The sequence below is a fragment of the Mesocricetus auratus genome, unplaced genomic scaffold (assembly GCF_017639785.1).
Source record: "Mesocricetus auratus isolate SY011 unplaced genomic scaffold, BCM_Maur_2.0 Super-Scaffold_100023, whole genome shotgun sequence".
NCBI lineage: Eukaryota > Metazoa > Chordata > Mammalia > Rodentia > Cricetidae > Mesocricetus > Mesocricetus auratus.
This window is the reverse complement of record NW_024429204.1, coordinates 2326178-2346859: the sequence shown is the minus strand read 5'-3', so window position 1 is coordinate 2346859 and position 20682 is coordinate 2326178. Positions and strand designations below refer to the sequence as shown.

The 20682-nt window shown below is 41.7% G+C and overlaps 1 protein-coding gene across 3 annotated transcripts in view; it reads right to left on the bottom strand.

Moving 5' to 3' along the window:
• The window catches only part of Vps13b (vacuolar protein sorting 13 homolog B), a 431910-nt gene that overhangs the window by 178499 nt on the left and 232729 nt on the right, over positions 1-20682 (bottom strand). For all 3 annotated transcript variants that reach the window (XM_040730365.1, XM_040730363.1, XM_040730364.1), the window contains exons 31-32: positions 20170-20296; positions 16556-16699 (exon numbers count right to left, since the gene is read on the bottom strand). In XM_040730365.1, coding sequence (XP_040586299.1) covers positions 16556-16699; positions 20170-20296 — 271 coding nt within the window. The remainder of the gene's footprint in view (positions 1-16555; positions 16700-20169; positions 20297-20682) is intronic.

Here is a 20682-nt window from a genome sequence, read left to right as displayed (position 1 = left end):
GCACGCGCGTACACACACGCGCACGCACGCACACACACACACGCACGCGCGCGCACACACACGCATGCAAGCACCCATGCATACACACAGCCACAGTCTCCCTCCCTCCTCTGCCTTAGCCTCTTGAGAGCCACTTTAAAAGAATTTGTGAAAAGTTGCATAGCATTTCGATTAATGTTAGGAGTAATTGTTTTCAACGATTTCTACATAATTTGGGCTTTTAATTCTTGCCAACAAGCATCTAAGAGCAGTGACAAGAATTTTTAGGACAGATTCCCAAAAGTTAAACTACAGGTAAGAATATGAAAACCTGCTAAGCTTTTGAGTATTCCAAACACCGTTCCAAAAGGACTGCACTGGGGTCCAAGGCAACTTGGGATGGAGAAGCACAGCTAAGGCACAGTGTGACTACAAAGTGTCACTGGTAGTTTGTCAAATGACTGCAAGCGGATTGCCAAAGACATCGTTCAAGGGTTAAATCACTAATAAAGATGCGAGGAGACACTTGTGCGAGGTTTTCCAACAACACTTACTTGATTCTACAGAGCCAAGAAACACAAGGCCACTGTCTATTTGGAATGAAACAATGTACCCCTGTTCTTAGAGGGCACCGTGTTTCCTGAATAATCTAGTCCGCGTTCCTGCCTTGACCACAGCCCCTTGCTGTGCTGGCTACGGCTGGCAAAGAGTCATCCGTCAACACGTCCCCTGCTTGATGATCTTAGTACTAACACAATTCTCCTGCAGCATGAATTTTATCAGGCTAAAATGTTCTGTGGTATTATTAATCAGATAGTGTTAGAAAAATATGGTTAGATGATAGACTGCATACAAACTAGAGTGCCCACAAAATTATGGGACTGTAAAATTGCTGTTTCATCGTGATATCCTGGGTATGCTAATGCAATGGATTTCTCATATTTATGTGACTTGAGTGGAAAGAAGCCTCCTGTACTGTCAGTCACATAAAAGTACAGTACATTACATACAATTGTAATGCACAGTATATAATGCTTGACTATAGTGCCACTGCTTTCACTATACTACACTTTATACCCCGACTACAAATGCTGTATGGTAAACAACATGCTTTCGTGCCCAGAGTGGCATTCTACAGCCTGCATTTACAACCTCTCTGATTGCACTGTTTTCTCCTATGTTGGTTAATCATGTTTTGTCAGGTAAGGAAAGTGAGTGTCCAGCCTGCATGGGGAATTACCCGTCAGGCTCCAGCCTGCCAGGACACATGGGTCACTGGACACAAGTTGCAGGGTAGCTCATCCTACTCACTACTGACCAGAAAGGGATTTGAATCGGTGACCTGGAGACAAAAGACCGGCCTCTCCTTGGAAGAAAAGAGGTAAAAACTTCTCAGTACCAGAAAACTATTCCTCAAAATAGTTCAAAGTCTGAATTACCTCCATTTTCCCCAACTTCCAAATTATTGCAGCACCACGATAAGGTGGCTACTGAGGCGTATTTGACAATCCACCACTTTGTCCCCAGCTCACCGCAGATTTACCGTCCAGCTGAGGGAGTTCTGGCCACTGCTAAGAACCACGTTGTGATTCATTCCACGTAAGGGGCCCTAAGCTCGCCCATCACCACAATTACCATTCCCGGAGGTAAACAGAGAGTTCACTGCATAATCAGTCTCAAGACGGCTCGTGCTTTGATACTGTCGGAGGCGACCGAGTTTTCAGATACAGCCGTGTCTGTGTGCGGCGGGGGACTGGAGTGTGTCTCTCTGGGCAGCGCCGTTACCTCAGCTCTTCTGCTCCTTACTGACTTATTTAAGATGGACAATAAAAGTTTGCTTTAATTAGCTACCGGGGTGCATTAACATGATCACGATTAAACCATAAAAACCAACTGTACATAACTCGGGTCCCCTGTTCCATATGTTCTGAGTTATTCTGTTTGAAAATGTACTTTGAGTCCCTTTTAAAAGTTCGACCTTCTGCTTTCAGAGAATTAAATGCATATTACTGTAGTGAAGAAGATAATGTTTCAGACCTCCAGGCACATATTAAACACACTGGCAGCACTTGAGACAAAATGCCTTCCTTATTAGATACTTCCTATTCTAAACAGTGTCATCAAAGGCTAAAAACAAAATCCATATAAAAGCTGCACGATGCTTCCACACAGAACCTGTGCCAAAAGCCCGTACTTTCCCGCTAATGAGGAAAGGATGTGTGCTCTTAACATACGAATGTAAGATTTTCCAAGCATTCACTTTAGGAAACTAGACTATTGATTCCATATGGGTTATGTTAAATGAAACTGTATTGGTAAAATAACCTTTAAGATATCTGGCATGATAACAATAATTAAACAATATTCCAAAGACTAAAACAAAAGGGAATTTGGTTCCACAATGGCTAATTAAAATAAAATGAAAAAACACAGCATGCCATCCATCAAGATAAATTGTTATTGTTTAAGAACTTTTAAAAATACTGTTAAAATATACTTTTAGATAAAATCTGAAAGAGATGGAAAAATATTTGTGGCTTAAAAATGGATAGTTTGGTGAAGAAAAAAGCACAGGCCTCTGAAATTTTATGTGGAGATAAGAGCTTTAAAGTCTTGAGCACAAGCAGATGGTGCTGAAGTCACAGGGCTCTAAGTTTCAGCACCGGTGGGCTTCAGGGTAAGGGCTTTCCAATAGCTAGGAGAGCATGCCGTGCGGATGGTTACTCCTCAGACGGCTTCAGCGCCCCCACCTTCTCACAGCTACGCACTGCACCGACAACCAGCACCATGGAGACGGTGCTGAAAGCTGCAGAAGAGCAGGAGCTGGACCTCACTCCTCTTCTTCATGCACCGACATGTGTGCGTTTACCAGTTCCACCCGGGGCCTGTTGAGGCCCACGGGGCCTCACGAGAGGTGACTCGGCACACCTGGTAAGGGGACCACGGCAGAGGATGAAGTGAAGGGATTCTCCTTTGCTAACTGGACGCTTCTTGGTGACACTTTGGGACAGGACACGAGCAGATACGCTGATGCCTCTTGTTAGGTTGTGTCAGCATTTTAACAATCCCACTGGGAAGCAGCCCTAGCCAGGTGTGGTGGCACATTGGTGCATTCCTGATATCCAGGAGGTGGGGACAGGAACAGTATGAGTTTGAGGCCAGGAGAGAAGCCCCTGGTCCACAAGTCACCACACACACACACACACACACACACACACACACACACACACACACACACGCACGCACGCACGCACGCACGCACGCACGCACACGCCAGCTTGATTACCACAAGTGTCTTAAATATATGTTCAAATGTTTTACATGAAGAAATGTGAGGAAGGACATCTCGAGCATTGCCAGGGGCTGTAACAATTTTTTGCTTAGATCGATGACAATGCAGGGCGATTGAGCTTTCTTTCCCATGTACTTCTTGACCTTACTGCTTTGCATTTCTGCGTCTAATGGTCCCTGCATTGCAAGCGGGAGCCATGTCCAGAAACTTAGCCAGGTGCAGGTGTGCACGCCTATGATGCGGCCTGCTTTATGGTGACTGTGGGTATGAGACACAACAGTGACACACCCTTCAGCAGGCAACAGTCAGACTTTGACCTTGATCAAAGTAGCTTTTTCCAATTATGAGTTCATTTTCCACATCTTATAAGTTATAAAAAAAGTCAAGTGTAAAACCACAGAACCAACTCTCAGCCACATCTGTGTATCACTGTGACATGTATCCTAATTTTACTGCCCTGACTAAAACTTAGCAGTGCTCCACACAAGTAAACATCATGTCTGCCTTACAATGTCATATACGGTTAAAAGGGAGGAGTGGTTACAGCATACTGAACTTACAAATGAGCATATTTATAAACGTGAAAAGCTCACGTACCTCATTATCTAAATATTTATGGAATGGCATGGCACGCTGGGGCTGGAAGAGCTTGTTACTGCACTTTAATGCAGAGACTGTCTACACCAGAAGGGTTATGTAAATAGCAAACTGTATTCACTTTATCAAGAAACGAGAGCATGCTTTTATACTTCCAAAACTGCAGTATCCTAAGTCAGAAAATATTCCGGGTGCATTGGTATTCGAACTCAGTGACATGCTAGGTGACATTTACCCCAGTGTATTAAATGTGTTTGTGACTGGGGAATGAGCCCAGGACTTAACACATGGTAGGCAAAACGCTCTACCATTGAGCTACAGTCTCAATCCAGCAGTATATTAAAGAAAAAGAACAGGATAGATGGACTTTCATGTGAAAAAATTCCTTCAGTGAGCCCAATCAATGCTATTTATTTTTTATTTAAGGTGGGCTTAAGCTTGGGGTGGTGGTACATGCCTTTAGTCCCAGCACTTGGAAGGTAAAGGCAAAAGGATTCAGAGTTCCAAGCCATCTAGGACAGCCTATGGGTTTCATGAGACTCCATCTTAAACTGTAACAAAACTGAACCATAATAAAGAATCAAGGTATGAACTTGAATGTTACAGAGTACAAGAAAGCAAAGGTTTTTAATGCTTTATTTTCTCCAAGTCAAATGTTATACAACACTGCACACATGTAACTGTCCCAGTCAATGACAAGAAAGTTTTCTCAGCCTTGAAGCAAAGATGCCAAGAAGCAGCACAAAGGAAACTCACTGCTGCTAACCAGACAGAACAGTGAAGAGCACTGCAGTCTCATTTTCCCTTCAATAAGTGGCGTTCCCACTTGTTTGCAGTAGAGGCATTGGCCTCTTCTGCCTGCTAAGTATTAATTCAGATCATCACATTTCACAACACTGTTGTACTGATGGCAATATGGAGCTACCTCAGTCAAATTTGAGTTGTATTGCAATGTGTGCTCTAACCTAAGTTGTAAATTAGGAAAGGGGGCCAGGCCTAGTGGTAACTGACTATAATCCTTAGATAATTACTGACGCTGTGTCAAAATGATAGACTAGGAAGAAATAAGGATGTACAACCCACCCACAGGGGCACGGGTCACTCAGCACCCACCTATCATGCCAGTTTCCTTTTACACACAAGCTTCTCACAGAAGAAACTTATTCTCAGAGATTCCCCTCAGCTCATGAAAACAAATTACTACTTGGAAATCTTTGCATTACAGGGTTTGAACTCAAGGCCAGCTCGCAGTGTCTCTCTCTATGCCTCTCACATGTATAATGAATCAGAATAGGTTGGTCATTGTGTGTGGACATAATTACATTATATTCTGAGGTTTAGTCCAATTTGTTTTCATTTTTTCATCAACTCAGGTTTTAAGAACACAAAACGACACAGTCTGGGCACCTTGACACATATGAGTTTGCATTAGCAATAACCGGGCTTAGAAAGGCTCATGATGTTAATTTTTAAACAGTGGCTACTGTGCATACAAGGTATCTCTTCTTTCTGCTGTGATAGCATCTCAAGCTCCTTCCACTGATGTCAATGTGGAAAACATTTTGTTCCATGGCCGCTTAAAGATCTACAATAGGCTTAAGTCAGCTGCAAGGGCTCATTATATAGGGCTTTACACTGGTGTCTGAGCTGGAGTCTGTTTCTCATAGAACTTTACTCAGAGACTGACTGAGATCGGCTCCTTATAGCTGCTCTGATTTTACTAGAAGCAACTGCATCCCGTCAGCCACTCTCATAAATTTGCTTTAAGGTGGAATCAGCCATAACCCTGAAGCAGATGAAAGTTTGCTAAGCTAAGCCTACGTACTCTCTACAAGAGTCGAACAAAAGTATGTGTTTAGCTTCTGCTGCAATGTAGGAGACTGGCTATTAACTGTTCCAGGCTGAACCTGAAGAAATGTCTACCAATGAAAAGTATATAAATTCTTATGTGATTATGTGAATCATATATAAGTCTTTAAAGAAATGACACAATTCACAGAAACGAAGCAAACATTATCATGCTTTAAAATGAATTTTGCCCAATATGCAGAATGAGTTGAGCATACCCACAGTTAAATGTATCTAGCAGCTGGTTATTGCCTCCTGGCAGAAGACTTTTGTCACTTGTCTATTCCCCAAATAAACTTGCTTCATTTAGTTAACTCCAGTTGTCTCTCTCTCTCTCTCTCTGTCTGTCTGTCTGTCTGTCTCTCTCTCTCTCTGTAGCTCAACCCTCAGTGTTCTGTTCTCTTTCTGACATCCTGAAATCTACTTTGTGGTTGCAAAACAAAGGGTTGCTTGCAGCCTTCACTGGCTACCCTAACTTCCTAACAGCAGATCCAAGGTGAACTGTCACATGTTTTCCCCTGTCATATATTATTGACACTTTGAAAATAAAAATGTAAAATGTAAAAGTAACCAAGATGAGAGAACATTTATGTCCTACCACCAATTCTACTACAATAACAAATGATACTGTCTTCCTTGCCTTTCAATGAAAACTTCCACACAAATGTGATTGTATTTGAATCAGGTAAAAATTCTAAAAGTAGCTCTGCTCAGCTTGATCCAGATCATCAGGAGGTCTTCATATTGCGGTTTACTTTAAGAAGTATACTTCTGAGAGCTCTAACTTTCAATCTAGGAAGGTAATTTTCTGCAGTTACTTATAAAAGCTACTTGACATGTACCTTAACTTTGGACATTTGTCACTTCTTGAGTAACAGTGTAAAAGTTTCATTCTCAAAACATTAAGAGATGAGGAAGGGAGGAAGGAAGGAAGGAAGGCAGGCAGGCAGGCTGTGCTGGTTTAACTGCATCTCCCAAGTAGCTGGGAACAGACACAGTTACCTGCCAGAAGGCCTGGCTCAACCGCACTTCTCGTTGTCTCTCCCGGTTTCCACTTGGATGCTGCATGAGCAACGCCAGAAACAGAATGCCTACAACATCACCATGAATGCCCACAACATCGCCATGAATGCCTACAGCATCGCTATGAATGCTTACAGCATCGCCATGTCATTCCAAACGCTCTTTTCCTGTAGCGTCGCCTTTCCTTCTCATCTTTCTATTACCACTCCTTCCAGAAGGCTCAAATATGAAAGATATTCCCCAAGGGCGCTCACCAAATTACAGACATTAGCCCCAGGAGAATACAAGGTTCATGAAGTTGAAATAAAGTTTGCAACTTTACCAGCAGCACCTGAGACAATACGTGCTACAGAGTTAGTGTTCATAGATATCTAATGAATGACTCACACAGGGAGCAAATGGACCAAGTCACTTACAAAGAGTGGGAGTCAGCAGTAGCCTTCTTGCCTGAGACAGCCATTTGCTAGCGACGCTTTCTGGGCACATCTGCACCAAGACTGCAGGAGGGAGGACTCGGACTACTGAGACAGTGGGGTGACCCCCAAACCCAGGGAGCCACAGGAACAGTATTTTCACAGGGCTAAGTAGCTAGGAGAGTCAAAGTGCCCGCAGCTCAAAGGGGAGATGACGAAGAATAATGGAAGACACGTGGGTTAAGACTCTAGGTGAAGGGTTTAAAAACTGTCAGCTCTTATTGGACGCCACTCCGCCTCACAGCAGGGCCTCGTGGGTACACCGTTCAGCACGGCCAAAGGCGGTTTTTGAAGCAGATGTTCTAGAGCCCTGAGTCAGATGTCTGAGCCAGAGCTGAGGTCCAAGGATGAGTATCTAGCAACTTTCATGCACACTACTGCTTGGGAAACCCTGCTCTGCAAGAAGAAGAAGTACAGAAAACTTTCTAAGCAAACCAATTTCAAGAAAGTGGTAACCATGTGTAGAGGACCTGCCTTTGCCTCCCGAGTGCTGGCATTAAAGGTGTGTGCCACCACTACCTAGCTAATGTTTATCCTTTTGAGAACATACTCTATATATGTTGCTGCTCTTGTTTAAGATATTTTTGTATATTGATGTAAATTTAAGGTTATTTTTTTATACTGCATATATGTTTCTATTCTTGTTTAAGGTATTGTACCTATGCAGCTCATTTAAAAATGTAATGTGAAGTCCTATTGCTGGAAAGCTGTTTGGGATATTTAGGAAATACAGGTTAGTAGTTAGTCATCAATAACAGTCAAACTTGCACTCCTGTTAGGTATGCTTTCAAGGATAAACAGAGATATATCTTAGTAGATAGATGGTCTTCAAACACTTCAGAGGTCTACTGAATATGGCATTTAAAATGTCTTAATATCATAAGGATTTAAGGATTTTCATGACAGTGAGACAAGTCTGCTCCTGGTAGCATCAATTTACTTCAAAACAGACCATGGGAATGAAAGAAGCTCCACATGGAGTCTACTTGTGTTGTTGTAAAGTTAGCCACTGGGCAAGAAACTGCCCTTGCCTGGACTACTGATGGTATGTTATCTAAAGGAAAAGACAGGACACAGAAGAAAGCAACTGCCAAACTTCGTCTTCACATAAAAGTCTGTCAGATATTGTAGGCCTGTAGGCTGAAGATGGATGTCCCAGTGCTGCAGAGTAACCTAGAGAGACTGTCCAAGCAGCTAGCTGCTTCTGTCATCTCCGTAGTTTCGGATGTTGTTTGATCTGCATTTCCTGTTTTGTCAAGTAGTATTTTCAGTTTTCCTTGCTACCAGATTCAGAAGAGAAACTTACATAGAGGATGTAAAGTTTGTAAGGTTGGGAACCGTAAAAACTGAAGTTGTTTATCTACTAATATACTTTAAGGTCTAAAAAGATATTTTTAAGGTGGCAATACAAGTTATGATAAAATGTGGTTTAGGTATAAAACTTCAGATTCATCACGATAGGATAGACAATAGAGCTAAACTTAGGATTCATCAAGATAGAGCATATTCCCTGAAATTGCCATGCACAGATGGACTGGACATTGCACAAGCTATTATTATCTGACAACTGTTCTTATGGTATATAGTTTTACTGTGTTAGAGTAAAACCCTTTCCTTTTTATTTCGACAAAAGCAGAAACATTGCAGAATATTTGTTTACACTGTGAAGATGTATCTTTGTCAAGGAGCCTTCTGATTGGTTTAATGAAGAACTGGATGGCCAATAGCTGGGCAGGACTTCTAGAGACAGAGAGGATTCTGGGAGGAAGGAAGGTGGAGCTGCCAGCCAGACACGGAGAGGAGACAGGAGGTGCAGATGGAGGAGGTGACTCCTCGTGGCAGAGCACAGACTGAAAAACGTGTGTCAATTTAAGTCATGAGATAGTTGAGATGAGCCTAGGCTAAAGGCAAGGACGTCAAAATTAACTAGTTTTTGTGTCATTATTTGTGAGGCAGCCGCCCAGCAGAAAACATGACTGCGCCAGGGTTCCACTATTTAGCTATTGTTATTGTTTTTTTATTACTGTTATTATCGAGATAGAGTCCCACTATTTAGCTATGTAGCCGTAGCTGTCCTAGAGCTCACTACGTAGATGAGGCCAGCTTCAAACTCAGATTCATCTGTCCTGTTTATTTGCTTATTGGGATCAAAGGTGTGTATCTCTATGTCTGGTAAATATAATTGTAATTATTTTTGACTGAAAGATCACAGTTAGATGTTTTGAAACACACACACACACACAATGTAGGGTAATCAAATTATACTCATTAACATATCCAGAGCTTATTCATCTTCAAGTCTTTTGTGATTGAACATTTGAAATTCACCCTCTTGTTTATTTTGAAATATGCATTATTATTGAATGTGGTCCTCCTTCTGAGGAACAGATCTCACAATCTACCCAACTCCAAAGTATCTGAAATTTTCTACATTTCTTTCCCCCAAATCTAGCATTTGCTAACCATGTTATTCTCTACTTCTACAAGTTCCCCGTTTGTAGATGTATCATAGGAGTGAGATTATTCAATACTGGCTTTTCTGACATGATTTATTTCAGATAGTAAATGTCTTTTAGATCCATTTATGTGTCACAAAAGGCAAGACTTTCTGTTTAAGGCCAAATAGTATTCAATAGGGCATAAGTCTGTCTATCTGTCTACAGACTCTCTCTCTCTCTCACACACACACCATGATACATGTTTGTGTATATCTATCTATCTATCTATCTATCTATCTATCTATCTATCTATCTATCCATCACATTTTCTTTATCAATTCATTTCCTGGTTGATACTCCATATCTTGCCTGGAGTAAATGATGTTATGAGCACACATTCTGACTTAGGTTCCTGTGGACAGAAACCTACTAACATGAACATACAGAAGTTCTACTTGAGATCACTGTAGAACTTCTGTATCATTTTCAATGGTGGCTGCACTCATTTACACTCCCGCTGATAATGAATAGGAGTATGCTTATTTGTCAACACTTGACACTTTCCATATAGTTTTAAAGTATGTACTTTGGGATAATTCATATGTAACATTACTCTATTTAAAGCATATGAGTGGCTTTTCAGTAGTCAGACTTAGGCTATATACCCCATCAGCTCCTAAGCATCTGTATCTATTAGCAGTCACGTCACCTGCCAGGTCACCTGCCTAGGTAACCAGTAACCTCTGTCTCCACACATTTGTTTGAGACAACTTATATAAACGGAATCACGGCCCACTTCTTTTGTACAATATTGTCAAGAGTCACCCATGTTGTAACATGTGATTCGTCGTTTTTCTTTCTAAGGCCAAGAAGCAGTCTATTACATGGACACATTACATATTACCTAACCTTGTTGACATGTGTCGCTTCCTATTATAAGTAATGATGATCTAAATATCTCTATATGTCTTTGAACGGACATGTGTTCATTTTCCTTGTTTACATATTTACAAATGGAATGGCCGTGTTCCATAGCAACTGTTTAACCTTTCAAGGGGCTTTCAGTTTCCACTGTCTCGTTTCTTGGTGGCCCCAGTGTCTCTGCCTCTGTCTGCACATGCCCCCTGTATTTATGGCTACGGCCCAGCTAGTGGGTGTCAAGTGGCAGCTCGCCGCAGGTCATCATTTTGGAGTTCCCAAGTACTAATTATTTAGCTGTGAGCTTTCCCCCAAGTGCTTAGTCTGTCAATTTTACATACACTAACTAACTAACTAACTAACTAACTAACTAACTAACTAACTAATTTATGATTTTTGAGACAGGGTTTCTCTGTAGCTTGGGAGCCTGTCCTGGAACTTGCTCTGTAGACCAGGCTGGTAGTGAACTCACACGCATTTGCTAGGCTTTTTAGTTCATTTCATTTGCTTGTGCTCATATGCTGATGTGTCCCTATCACTGGGTCAGTGTCTGCTCTTCAGCTGCTCGTTACTGTCCTCACCTTTGGGAAGACAGAGGTAAGCAGCTCCTTTCTGTCAAAAGGTAGGATCTGGAAATTTTCAAATTAATTGTGTGTGTGTGTGCATGCATGCGCACCCAACTGAGGTGGGGGGTGGGTTCTTTCCTGCCACTCAGGTCTTCAGGCACTTCCTTCTGGATTGCCTCACCTGCTCCAAAGGCAAACTCTACTCCACTCCCAGTCATGTCAAGTCTATCAGACTCTAATAACTCACTTCATACCCTTGCCATTCCCGGCTTTGCCCGAGGCGCGTCCTCTCCAAATAATTGGAGGCAGCTGGGCAAGAGCCTCTGCTTTTCTTGCCTTTACGGTGAGCAAATGCACTGACTGTTTATTTAGGGTGTCCTTCATTCACAGGGACATAGGAACTGTAGAGTCTGTATTTCTAAAGTACTCTGCACCATGAGAGACTAAACACAGGCCGATGTGCTGCCATACATACCTCATGCATCCAGAAATCTGAGCTGTTTTATCTTGACTATTGTGTGTTATTCAAAACCTTCGAGCAATTCTATACAAATGTGCTTTTTTTTTCTCCCCAGGGTCTATTGGCCTCTGGACTTTAATTAAGAAAGGATACTTTAGGAACTGAAGTCTTAAAATACTTTACCAGAACTTGTTAACAAGAACAGGCTTGCCTCAAAACAAAATAAGGAAAAGCCTGGTACTGTCCCAGGCTTCACTTGGACAAAACACCCATTCCCTGTGGGAAAACATTAGGTATGTTGGCAGATGAGGCTGAAGCAGGAGAGTTGTGATTTTGAATTGGTTTTTGGTTTTCGAGACAGGGTTTCTCTGTGGCTTTGGAGGCTGTCCTGGAAGTAGCTTTTGTAGACCAGGCTGGTCTTGTGCCACCACTGCCTGGGATTTTGAGGTCAGTCTAGAATACATATTGAGACCCTGCCTCAAAGCACTAACTTCTGGGGAAACATGATTGCTGCTTTTGGCAGTAAAACTCAGTAAGGGATGCTTCCTTAGCAATATAAAGAAAGTGGCCAGCAGGTATTTTATTTTGATATGTAATGAAGCTCGCAGGGTACAGTTTATTTTGTGTATTCTTAGGAACATTTTTTACTAATAGGAATGATGGATTTTCAAGCCTGGCTACACCTACCAGGAAAATCATGCAAACACGATGCACCTCTTCCAACTATGGTTGTTCCTGGCACCTTCTATGAGTTATTCTTCAGCACTTTCAGAAACACTATCAGGCCACAGACTCAGTCTAAATAAAATATTTTTATATAATAAACAATTCGGTGCTAAAAGCAATCTGACTTATAAAGACCTAATACTGTCCTCATTCTAAGGAATGGGTGACTTTACAGGAAAAAATGTTTTTATGGCACTAAAACACAAGTTCTGTTTTAAGCTTAAACAACTGTGTTAGCTAGAGTTAGAAAACAAAGTCATATCAAACTTGCTCTGGCCACCAGACCTAACCCACTAGTGATCCTTTCCAATTCCTGTATCGTGGAGCTCTGGGAAAGTTAGTTCATTTGTCATTAAATTAGACAAAGTATAGAGATAACTAAACCCACAATTCTTGAGAACATGAGGCCCTCTTCAGACCACTGGTAAAGACAAACAGTGTTGTCCCCCCAGACAAAACAAACAAACAAACAAAAGAAATGCAGCATGCATGAGGAGTAGAGGCCTGATTTCCAAAACCTAACACACCAGTGAGCTGTGGTCCTTGTCTCCCGTGTGCACACACCCAAGCTCACACTTTATTTCTACCTTAGGTTTTCTCACAGAGGTCTCAATTGATCTTTGCTGTCAGAATAAGTGCAAATAAGAACTCTTCACTTACAGATATTCATTAAATATATCCAACCTCTAATTAACGATCGAGCCCCATAGAAGGACTGGGAAATGAGTGGAAATGGAGTATAGGATGTGAATCAATAAAAACAAGTTACAAAGAAAAAAACTAATAAAATACTGTTTTAATAATTAAAAAGTTTGGCTTAAAACAGAATTTCTAATAATTTTTTCTATGATGTACTTATGTAAAATGGCATTCTCAGCAGTAATTACACCATCAAAATTTAAACCCTGAGAAACAATGAGTATGCCCTGTGTCTAGTAGCATCAACTATTCAGTCAAGAAATGGTTATGGGAAAAACAAGCACACACATCCATCTCCTTAGTGTACTAGCTTGTTTTTACTTTTAGTAAGTGATAAAACTGTATGCATACCAAATGACTGGTTTAAAGTAAACCAGTGGGCTTGCTGAACATGGAGAGGCAGCAGGAGCAAGGGACAAGCTTTCAGATGTGGCCTCCCCATGCGTGGTGCAGTTTGTTTTGTTTTTGTTTTTGTTTTTTATCCAATAGGTACTTGTAGAGAGATTAGTGTGATAACAGGAGAAAGTCCCGAGAAATAGAAATGTCACTTTGGGTGTGAATATCCATTACTTACAAAATAGCAATGGGATGTTCACTAAGTACTGTATTTTGTGATGGCTAAGTAAAATGGAATAAATTCTTTTTACAAATAAGACCTTTTCTTTTCCTTAAAAAAAAAAAAATAGTAATAGACATCAAGTGTCCAGGAGACAGTCTGTCTAGCAAGGAATCCGGATGGGGGCAGACGGGAAAACAGCCAAGGAAGTGCCCAAGACCAAGTGGTCAGGTGGGGGAGGAAGGAAGGAAGGGAGGGGGAAGGAGGGAGGGGGCGAGAGCAGCAATGCTCAATTAGCCCTGAGAGCTGCTCCCCCTCCTTCTCCGGGACACAAGCTGCCTGGTTCAAAGGACTCCCACAGCACATCTCCAAAGATGTGGTTCTCTTCTGGTCTCTCTTTGAAAAACATGGTTTACATTTCCCCGCAAAAGCTTCGTCCTCTCCAGAGCACTGATTTGAAAATGAGCAGTGAGACTCCTTACACCACCGCTGTGAGGAGGGCTAATGAGATGATTGCTCGAGATTAAGGAGTCACAATCATTACTGAGGCCGAATGAGCACGACCCTGGGCATCCCAGCCCTCTTCCTCTCTTATTTAGTTCACTTTGAAAACTGTGGTCACAGAGTAAGAAAAATCAAGACAGATTACTTGTAGCCTCTTGAAACATATGTAGCACTATGTGGTGCTAATATTTCAGTTCCTAGCTGAGCGTCCTCTTAGGTCGTATTGGGGAAATAGAGGACGACTACAGCCAATGCGCGCTCCAAGCGCACCATCATCTCTCTCTGTCCCCGCTCTGCAGCTTTGTGGTCTGGGCTTCCCAGCACACGCTGAGTCTGTCCCCACTGTCTGTGTGTGTGTGTATATGCACCTACTTCGGGAAGAATGGGCCGGAAGTCACATTTTCTTTCCTCTTTTAGCTTGCTGCTTCTTTCCTTCCTGTTACCTCCCCCTCCGTCCATTTTCTCCCCTCTTCTCCCTTTCCCCACTCCCACCCTCTCTCCCCATCTCTTCGCCCTGTCATTCCAGGACAAGTCTCGTGTATCCCAGAGTGGCATTCTATGCAGTCAAGGAACACCATCAACTCCTGATCCTTCTGCCTCCACCTCCAAAATCCCAGGATTACTACCAGGCACTCTCATAGCCTAATGGTTTACAGTTTTCTTTCCTTCTGATATACATGTGTTTTAGGGAACACTACTACAAGTCTTCCAACAAGAGATAAACACGGTGCATTTCACCACAATAACACTTTGATTATGTTATCCCATCCATTCAAGTTTTTAAACTTTGGTTCCCGGAAGATGCACTTCTATTATTTCCTTAAGTAGTTTCTTCCCTAGAAAAACTGACTTGGTTAAGGAAAACAAAACAAAAACAAAGAGGGCATAAAGTTGGGACGGGGGTCAGGGAGCTGGATTGAATGTGCTCATATGTACCACAATGTGCACGGTGGAGGCCAGGATATGGACTGGGGACAAGGATAAAAAAAAAAAAAAAAACAAACGACAATATAAAAACCATAGATACCTGTGGCTAATGTTCCCTAAACATGACCGTGAAAATGCACCAAGAACTCTCAACAGCAAGGCTATATGGTTGCCTGAGCAAGACCCACATGATGACAGCACTAGTTGATCACGCCAAGGCAGATGGGGAAATCCCACCAGGTCTTACCCCTAGATGATGAGTTACACAAGTGACCAGTGGCTGCTGAGAGAGTCAGCATCCTCCAGGGACCAGTTCCCACAGAGGCTGACCAGTCACAGGGGTCAGCTCTAAATAGACACTGTAGGTTGTATACATGTGTGTATTTATGAACATATGCATGACAATGCTAACTAAAGAAGAAAGGTCATGATTTGGGGAAGGACAGGGGAAATAGGAGGAGGAGGAGGAGGAGGAGGAAGGAGGAGAGGAGGAGTGACGTAGATGTAGTATTTATGTATGAAGCTATCAAAAACAGTATTTCTAAAACTGAAGTAAATTAATACTGCTAAAACTAATTTCAGGAAATATGAAAAATAAAAGGAACATCACCCTATTCTACTCTACTATGTAACTGATATGACTTATGACATGCTTATAACGAAACACTTCACATTGGCAAAGAGGAATTATAAATTGGGAACATTGGGACAACAGAGGGTCCAAGAGAAACAATGTCTTCATTGCTTACGTAAGCTAAAACTATGGAGAATCCAGAGGTGGTAATCTATTTTTGTCACTTAGTAATGCAGATGGAAACACCAGAAAGACACAGCTAACAGAGACGAAAGTGCTAAAATATAAACAAGATGAGGTAGGAGATCCAATATTTCTTCTAATGTTCTATGTATCTATACACTGATAGCTTTAGGGACATTTACAATAATTATCAGTTTCCTTTTATTATGTAAGAATGGTCTATTTTTTAAAATATCTACATGAATCATATATTAAATTTACATTAATGAAATGACTTCCAGAAATTTACTGGCAGATGTATTAGTCAATGTCCCTTACTTAGTAATGAGAGCATTTTCCTCCATGGAAGGCATCTTGAGTCTTGCAACAAATCAGTACCAAAACAAAACTGAAATTCTAAATAAGCATTTAACCTATGATCATGGCATTCCCCACCAATCATACAAAGTGAATGTTTAGATATTCTTTCTTGAAGATAACACCTATAGAATGCTTACAAAGGTCACAAAAAGAGGCCCCTCCCAGAATCTGAGTACAAAAAAACTGCACCACATTTCTCACATTTTAATACAGGATTTTTAGAGGGTGGTTCACAGCGAATTGACGAAGTTGCATTATAAGAGGAAGAGAAACCAAACAAATTAAAAAAAAATCAAAATCTAAAATGACTTATGACCACATTGTGAAGAAAAGGTAATGCAGGCTAGCTTAACATAAAGCTTCTTGTTACTTAAGTTTCCTTCGTAAAGCTGGCTTAAATGCAGAAAGCAGAATCAATACTAGGTAACGTACCTCTGTGGCCTTGTTTGATGGCTCCAATCCCGTCATGTTTGCTACTATTAACTGATGTAAGAGTTGAACTTGAGCCACACTTAGGAAGAAGTCCAGGTTTGTGGTTATGTTCACTTCCAAGGAATGGCCACACACTAAAATCTCCTAAGGAGGGGGACAGTAGGTTTAGTAGAACATTCAAAAATGACGGTCCTCAGATAATTTGTCATTGTCACGGGATGCTCAGTGCTTTCTAACTCTCTGAGGACTCAAGGACACATAATTAATGAGAAAGGCCGAAGTAACAAGGACAGCCACTAACATAGTTTAGTGCATCAATTTAACAAGAACTTACAACGGTGTACTCTCTGTCAGGCCATGTGCCATATATAAAAGCCAAGAAACAATATGTATTTTTTTCACCTCTACATATCCATTTGTTCCACCCCTTCACCTACTGCCATTGCTTGTTACTCATGGTGCAATTTGGTAGCAAGCTCCTGTTCATCAACTCAAATGTACAAGGAGCTACTCAGAATCTTTTATATAGTAAGCTCTACAGCACAGTGCTAGGACCATAGAGGAATCTCAAAATTTACAGTTGCCTTCAAGGCCAACCGGCTCTTGCAGCTGACAGATGAAAACAGACTCTAAAGGTAAGAAGTTAAAAATAGAAACAACACAGTATTAGCCAACGACCACAGCAAATGATTTATAACAAAGTGAGAAGCTGGAGCCAAAGACAGTCATGCTAATTCGTCTTCTCTAGGGGGCTAAAACCTTGGCAGCACTAGGTAGATGACCACTGCTTAATTGGTGCTGTTCCTCATAACCTTGCGACTTGATTGTCTATCATTAGCAGCCACTCAGGGGAGGCAAACCAAACAAAGAGCGGCCCAGAAGCTCCAGTTAATGAGCACAAGCCCTGCCTATTGTCACGAGGCACATGGGATGGTGTTCACATGTCTACAAATGTCCAGCAGATCTCCTTGTCAGTGTCATGCGAACAACAGACTTAAGGGCACTATGGCTGGTCCAAATGCACACCAGACAGTGGAGAGTTGCCTTTAATAAAGCCATAAAGAGCAGCAAGTCAGGCAGGATGATCTTCCTTCCTTTCTCTCTCTCTCTCTCTCTCTCTCTCTCTCTCTCTCTCTCTCTCTCTCTCTCTCTCTTTCTTTCTTTCTTTCTTTCTTTCTTTCTCTCTCTTTAGTTGAAAAACTTTCCTTCGCAAATTTCCTATATTTATTATATTTGAATCATTTTATTTGTCAAGTCATGATGAAAAAAGAACGGACAATGATTTAGAAGTATTTTTTAAAGATTGTCATTGTAACACGTCTTAAAGGAATAAAAATTTCCACAAAGGTAATAGTTGCGTTAGTGACATACCCTGTCCTAGTGTTAAACAGTATGACATGCAATGGGTAGGATGAGTAGCTTAACGACATGACGGCAAGAATAATTTTCATTTTCATCCCTCCTGAACTGATCTGCTTTGATAGGTGTAATTTCTACAATAATCTAGAGGTAAACTGAGCTCTTACACAAGACAACTGAGAAAAATACAAGGGGGCAGATGGGGGAATGTAAATGAACACCATAGGTAATGCCCACCAGCGGCCACTAGGCACAGGGTGGCTTCTGGGGCGTCCCTTCCTGTCCCCTTCATCTGGGAATGAGGAATTATCTCTAAGGCCTTCAAACCAAATTATCAGTTAATTAAACTGGGACAGAACTGTATTTACATATTTGTATCTTCATTTTTTTCACTCTGTGATAAGTTCTTAAGAATACAAGGAATATTTCCAGGAAAAAAGTTCTTAGTTCAAATGATTTGTGTTTTGTCTTTTTCTTCTTCATTTTCTTTTGTTTCTTGATGTTGTTGTTGATTTGCTTCTTTTATTTTGGTGGTGGTTTGGGGGATCAAACTCATGGCTTCACACACAGCATGTGTGTAAAGGAGGGAGCTACAAACCAGACCGAGTATTTTTAATTTTTTGAGGACCAGATAAAAACAGAAAGTTAAACAGTTCTCTAACGTGTTTGAACCTGTGAATCTTGGTCCGTATTTTCACAGCAGTGACAGTTTGGGAGAAAAGCAACTCCTAAGGTGTTGGGCAAAGTCTCACCCAGCTGTGTTACTAAGAAACCAACCGTAAGATGTACTCCTTACACACCTTTGGGGGCTATGAGGAAACCAAGATAGCTCCTCCTCCCCGCCTACCTTTACCCCATAGGAACTCCGTCTCTTGGTAGACCCGCAGGGTCCCCCAGGTCTTCCCGGGCACCCCTTTCTGCCTTTCCTTCAAGCGAACCCACAGCTGCAGTACTAAGCTGGGACTCAAATCTCAGCTGCGCTGCACCCTCAACTGAGAAGCTTCCTCTCGACGATGATGATTAGCACAAGCCACTGCACAGAGAGACAAAGATTTCCGCCACCTCAGCACCCCATGGGTATCTGTATCAAACCTCTCCCTACAGCAGGGCCCTGGGATCCTTAAGGAAGGGGAGGCAGGAAGATGATGAGACCGAGAGAGGGTGGATCTCCCTCCCAAGACAACAGGACCAACACACAAACGACACAGAGCCTATGACAGCGCCCACAAGACCGGCACAGGCTCCAACCAGAGAACATCTCAGTGAGGAGAAGGGGAAGCGGATGCCGTCGGCCCAACTTTCAGCTGATACCTGGAGGAAAGGGCAATCAGTTTTCTCCTATGGAGTGTCACTGGGTACAGCCTTCACAGTCTAGGGCAAGCCTCAAGCCAAGGAGTGGCCGGCCACATCAAAATGGACTTCATGTTTGTGTGTGTGTGTGAACTTTGTTATTTTCTTTGTCGTATTGGTGTTTTATTTAGTTTGCTTGGTTTTTTTCTTGCGACAGGGTTTTCTGTGTAACCCTATTTGTTCTGGAACTCACTCTGTAGACCAAGCTGACCTCAAATTCACAAAGGTCTGCTTGCCTCTACCTCCTAAGTGCTGTGATTAAAGGCATGTGCCACCATGTCTGGGAGTGGGAGACAGACAGACAGACAGACAGACAGAGACTGACAGACTGACCGACCATGAAGAGGATGGACAGAAAGGTGGAGAGGATCTGGAATGAGTTGGGGAAGAGAAAAGAATATGATCAGAATTATTGTATGAAAAAAATTAAATAAAAATTTCATTAATCAAAAAAAGAAATCAAACTAGAATATTATAAACTTCAAATGAGATTATAAAAGAATTACTTTTCCAAGTTTGGGAAGGAATGTAAGGTCCTATTTTTTTTAAATTGGTATACAAAACCTTTTTCACTTAACAGTGGATTACAAGCACAGTTACCTGAAAATACTATGGTTCCTAACTCACTTCATACACCTGAGATGCTCACTTAGTAAACACAAACACTATAGAATTATTCCTCAGACCAGGCGGGAGCTGTGCCTGTTCCCTCACCTATAAAACTCCGTTACTAAGAGTAACCTGATAGGATTATTAAGGGCAGTACGTTCAGCACTTATTAGGTTTGACTGTCATTATTGATTAGCTAATTAGTGATTCAGGAAGAAGCAGTGAAATTCTGTAACTGTATACAGAGAAGTCACTGCGTTGCTGAAAATAAATTGAAGTGTGTATCATGCTCTAACCTCCACATGCAAACTCTCCGGGGAGATCATTTTGGTGGAAATGATGGCAGGTGCTCCAGTGATGCGGACAGAAAAGTCTGTCAGGATGGGGGTTAGCATTGCTCTCCTTTCTTGATGCCGCCGCATGCTAAAAGATAAGACAAGCAAGTGTTAGTCAAAGGCTCAAAGGAGAAGATTATGAGTTACCTGATTGTTTTCAAGGATAACTTTGAGTTTGTTAAGTCTGTCCTATAAACATTCCCAGCAAAATTTCACCACCGCTTTGAGAGTGCCTATCTGGGTATTTCATAGTCAGAAGAAGGCAAGATTATTACCAGCCTTGAGGGACAGATTAGGAGAGGACTGGACACCAAGGGGAAGGACACTTCTAAACGCGGCCTGCAGTAAGTAAGCTGTCTCCACCATAGCTTCCGGCCTATTTTAATTCTATTTTATACATTTTCAGCTTTGATCAGTTATTTCTGTATGGCACCCAAAATTGCTAGTAATTCAAAGGAAAATGAAATGAGAAAA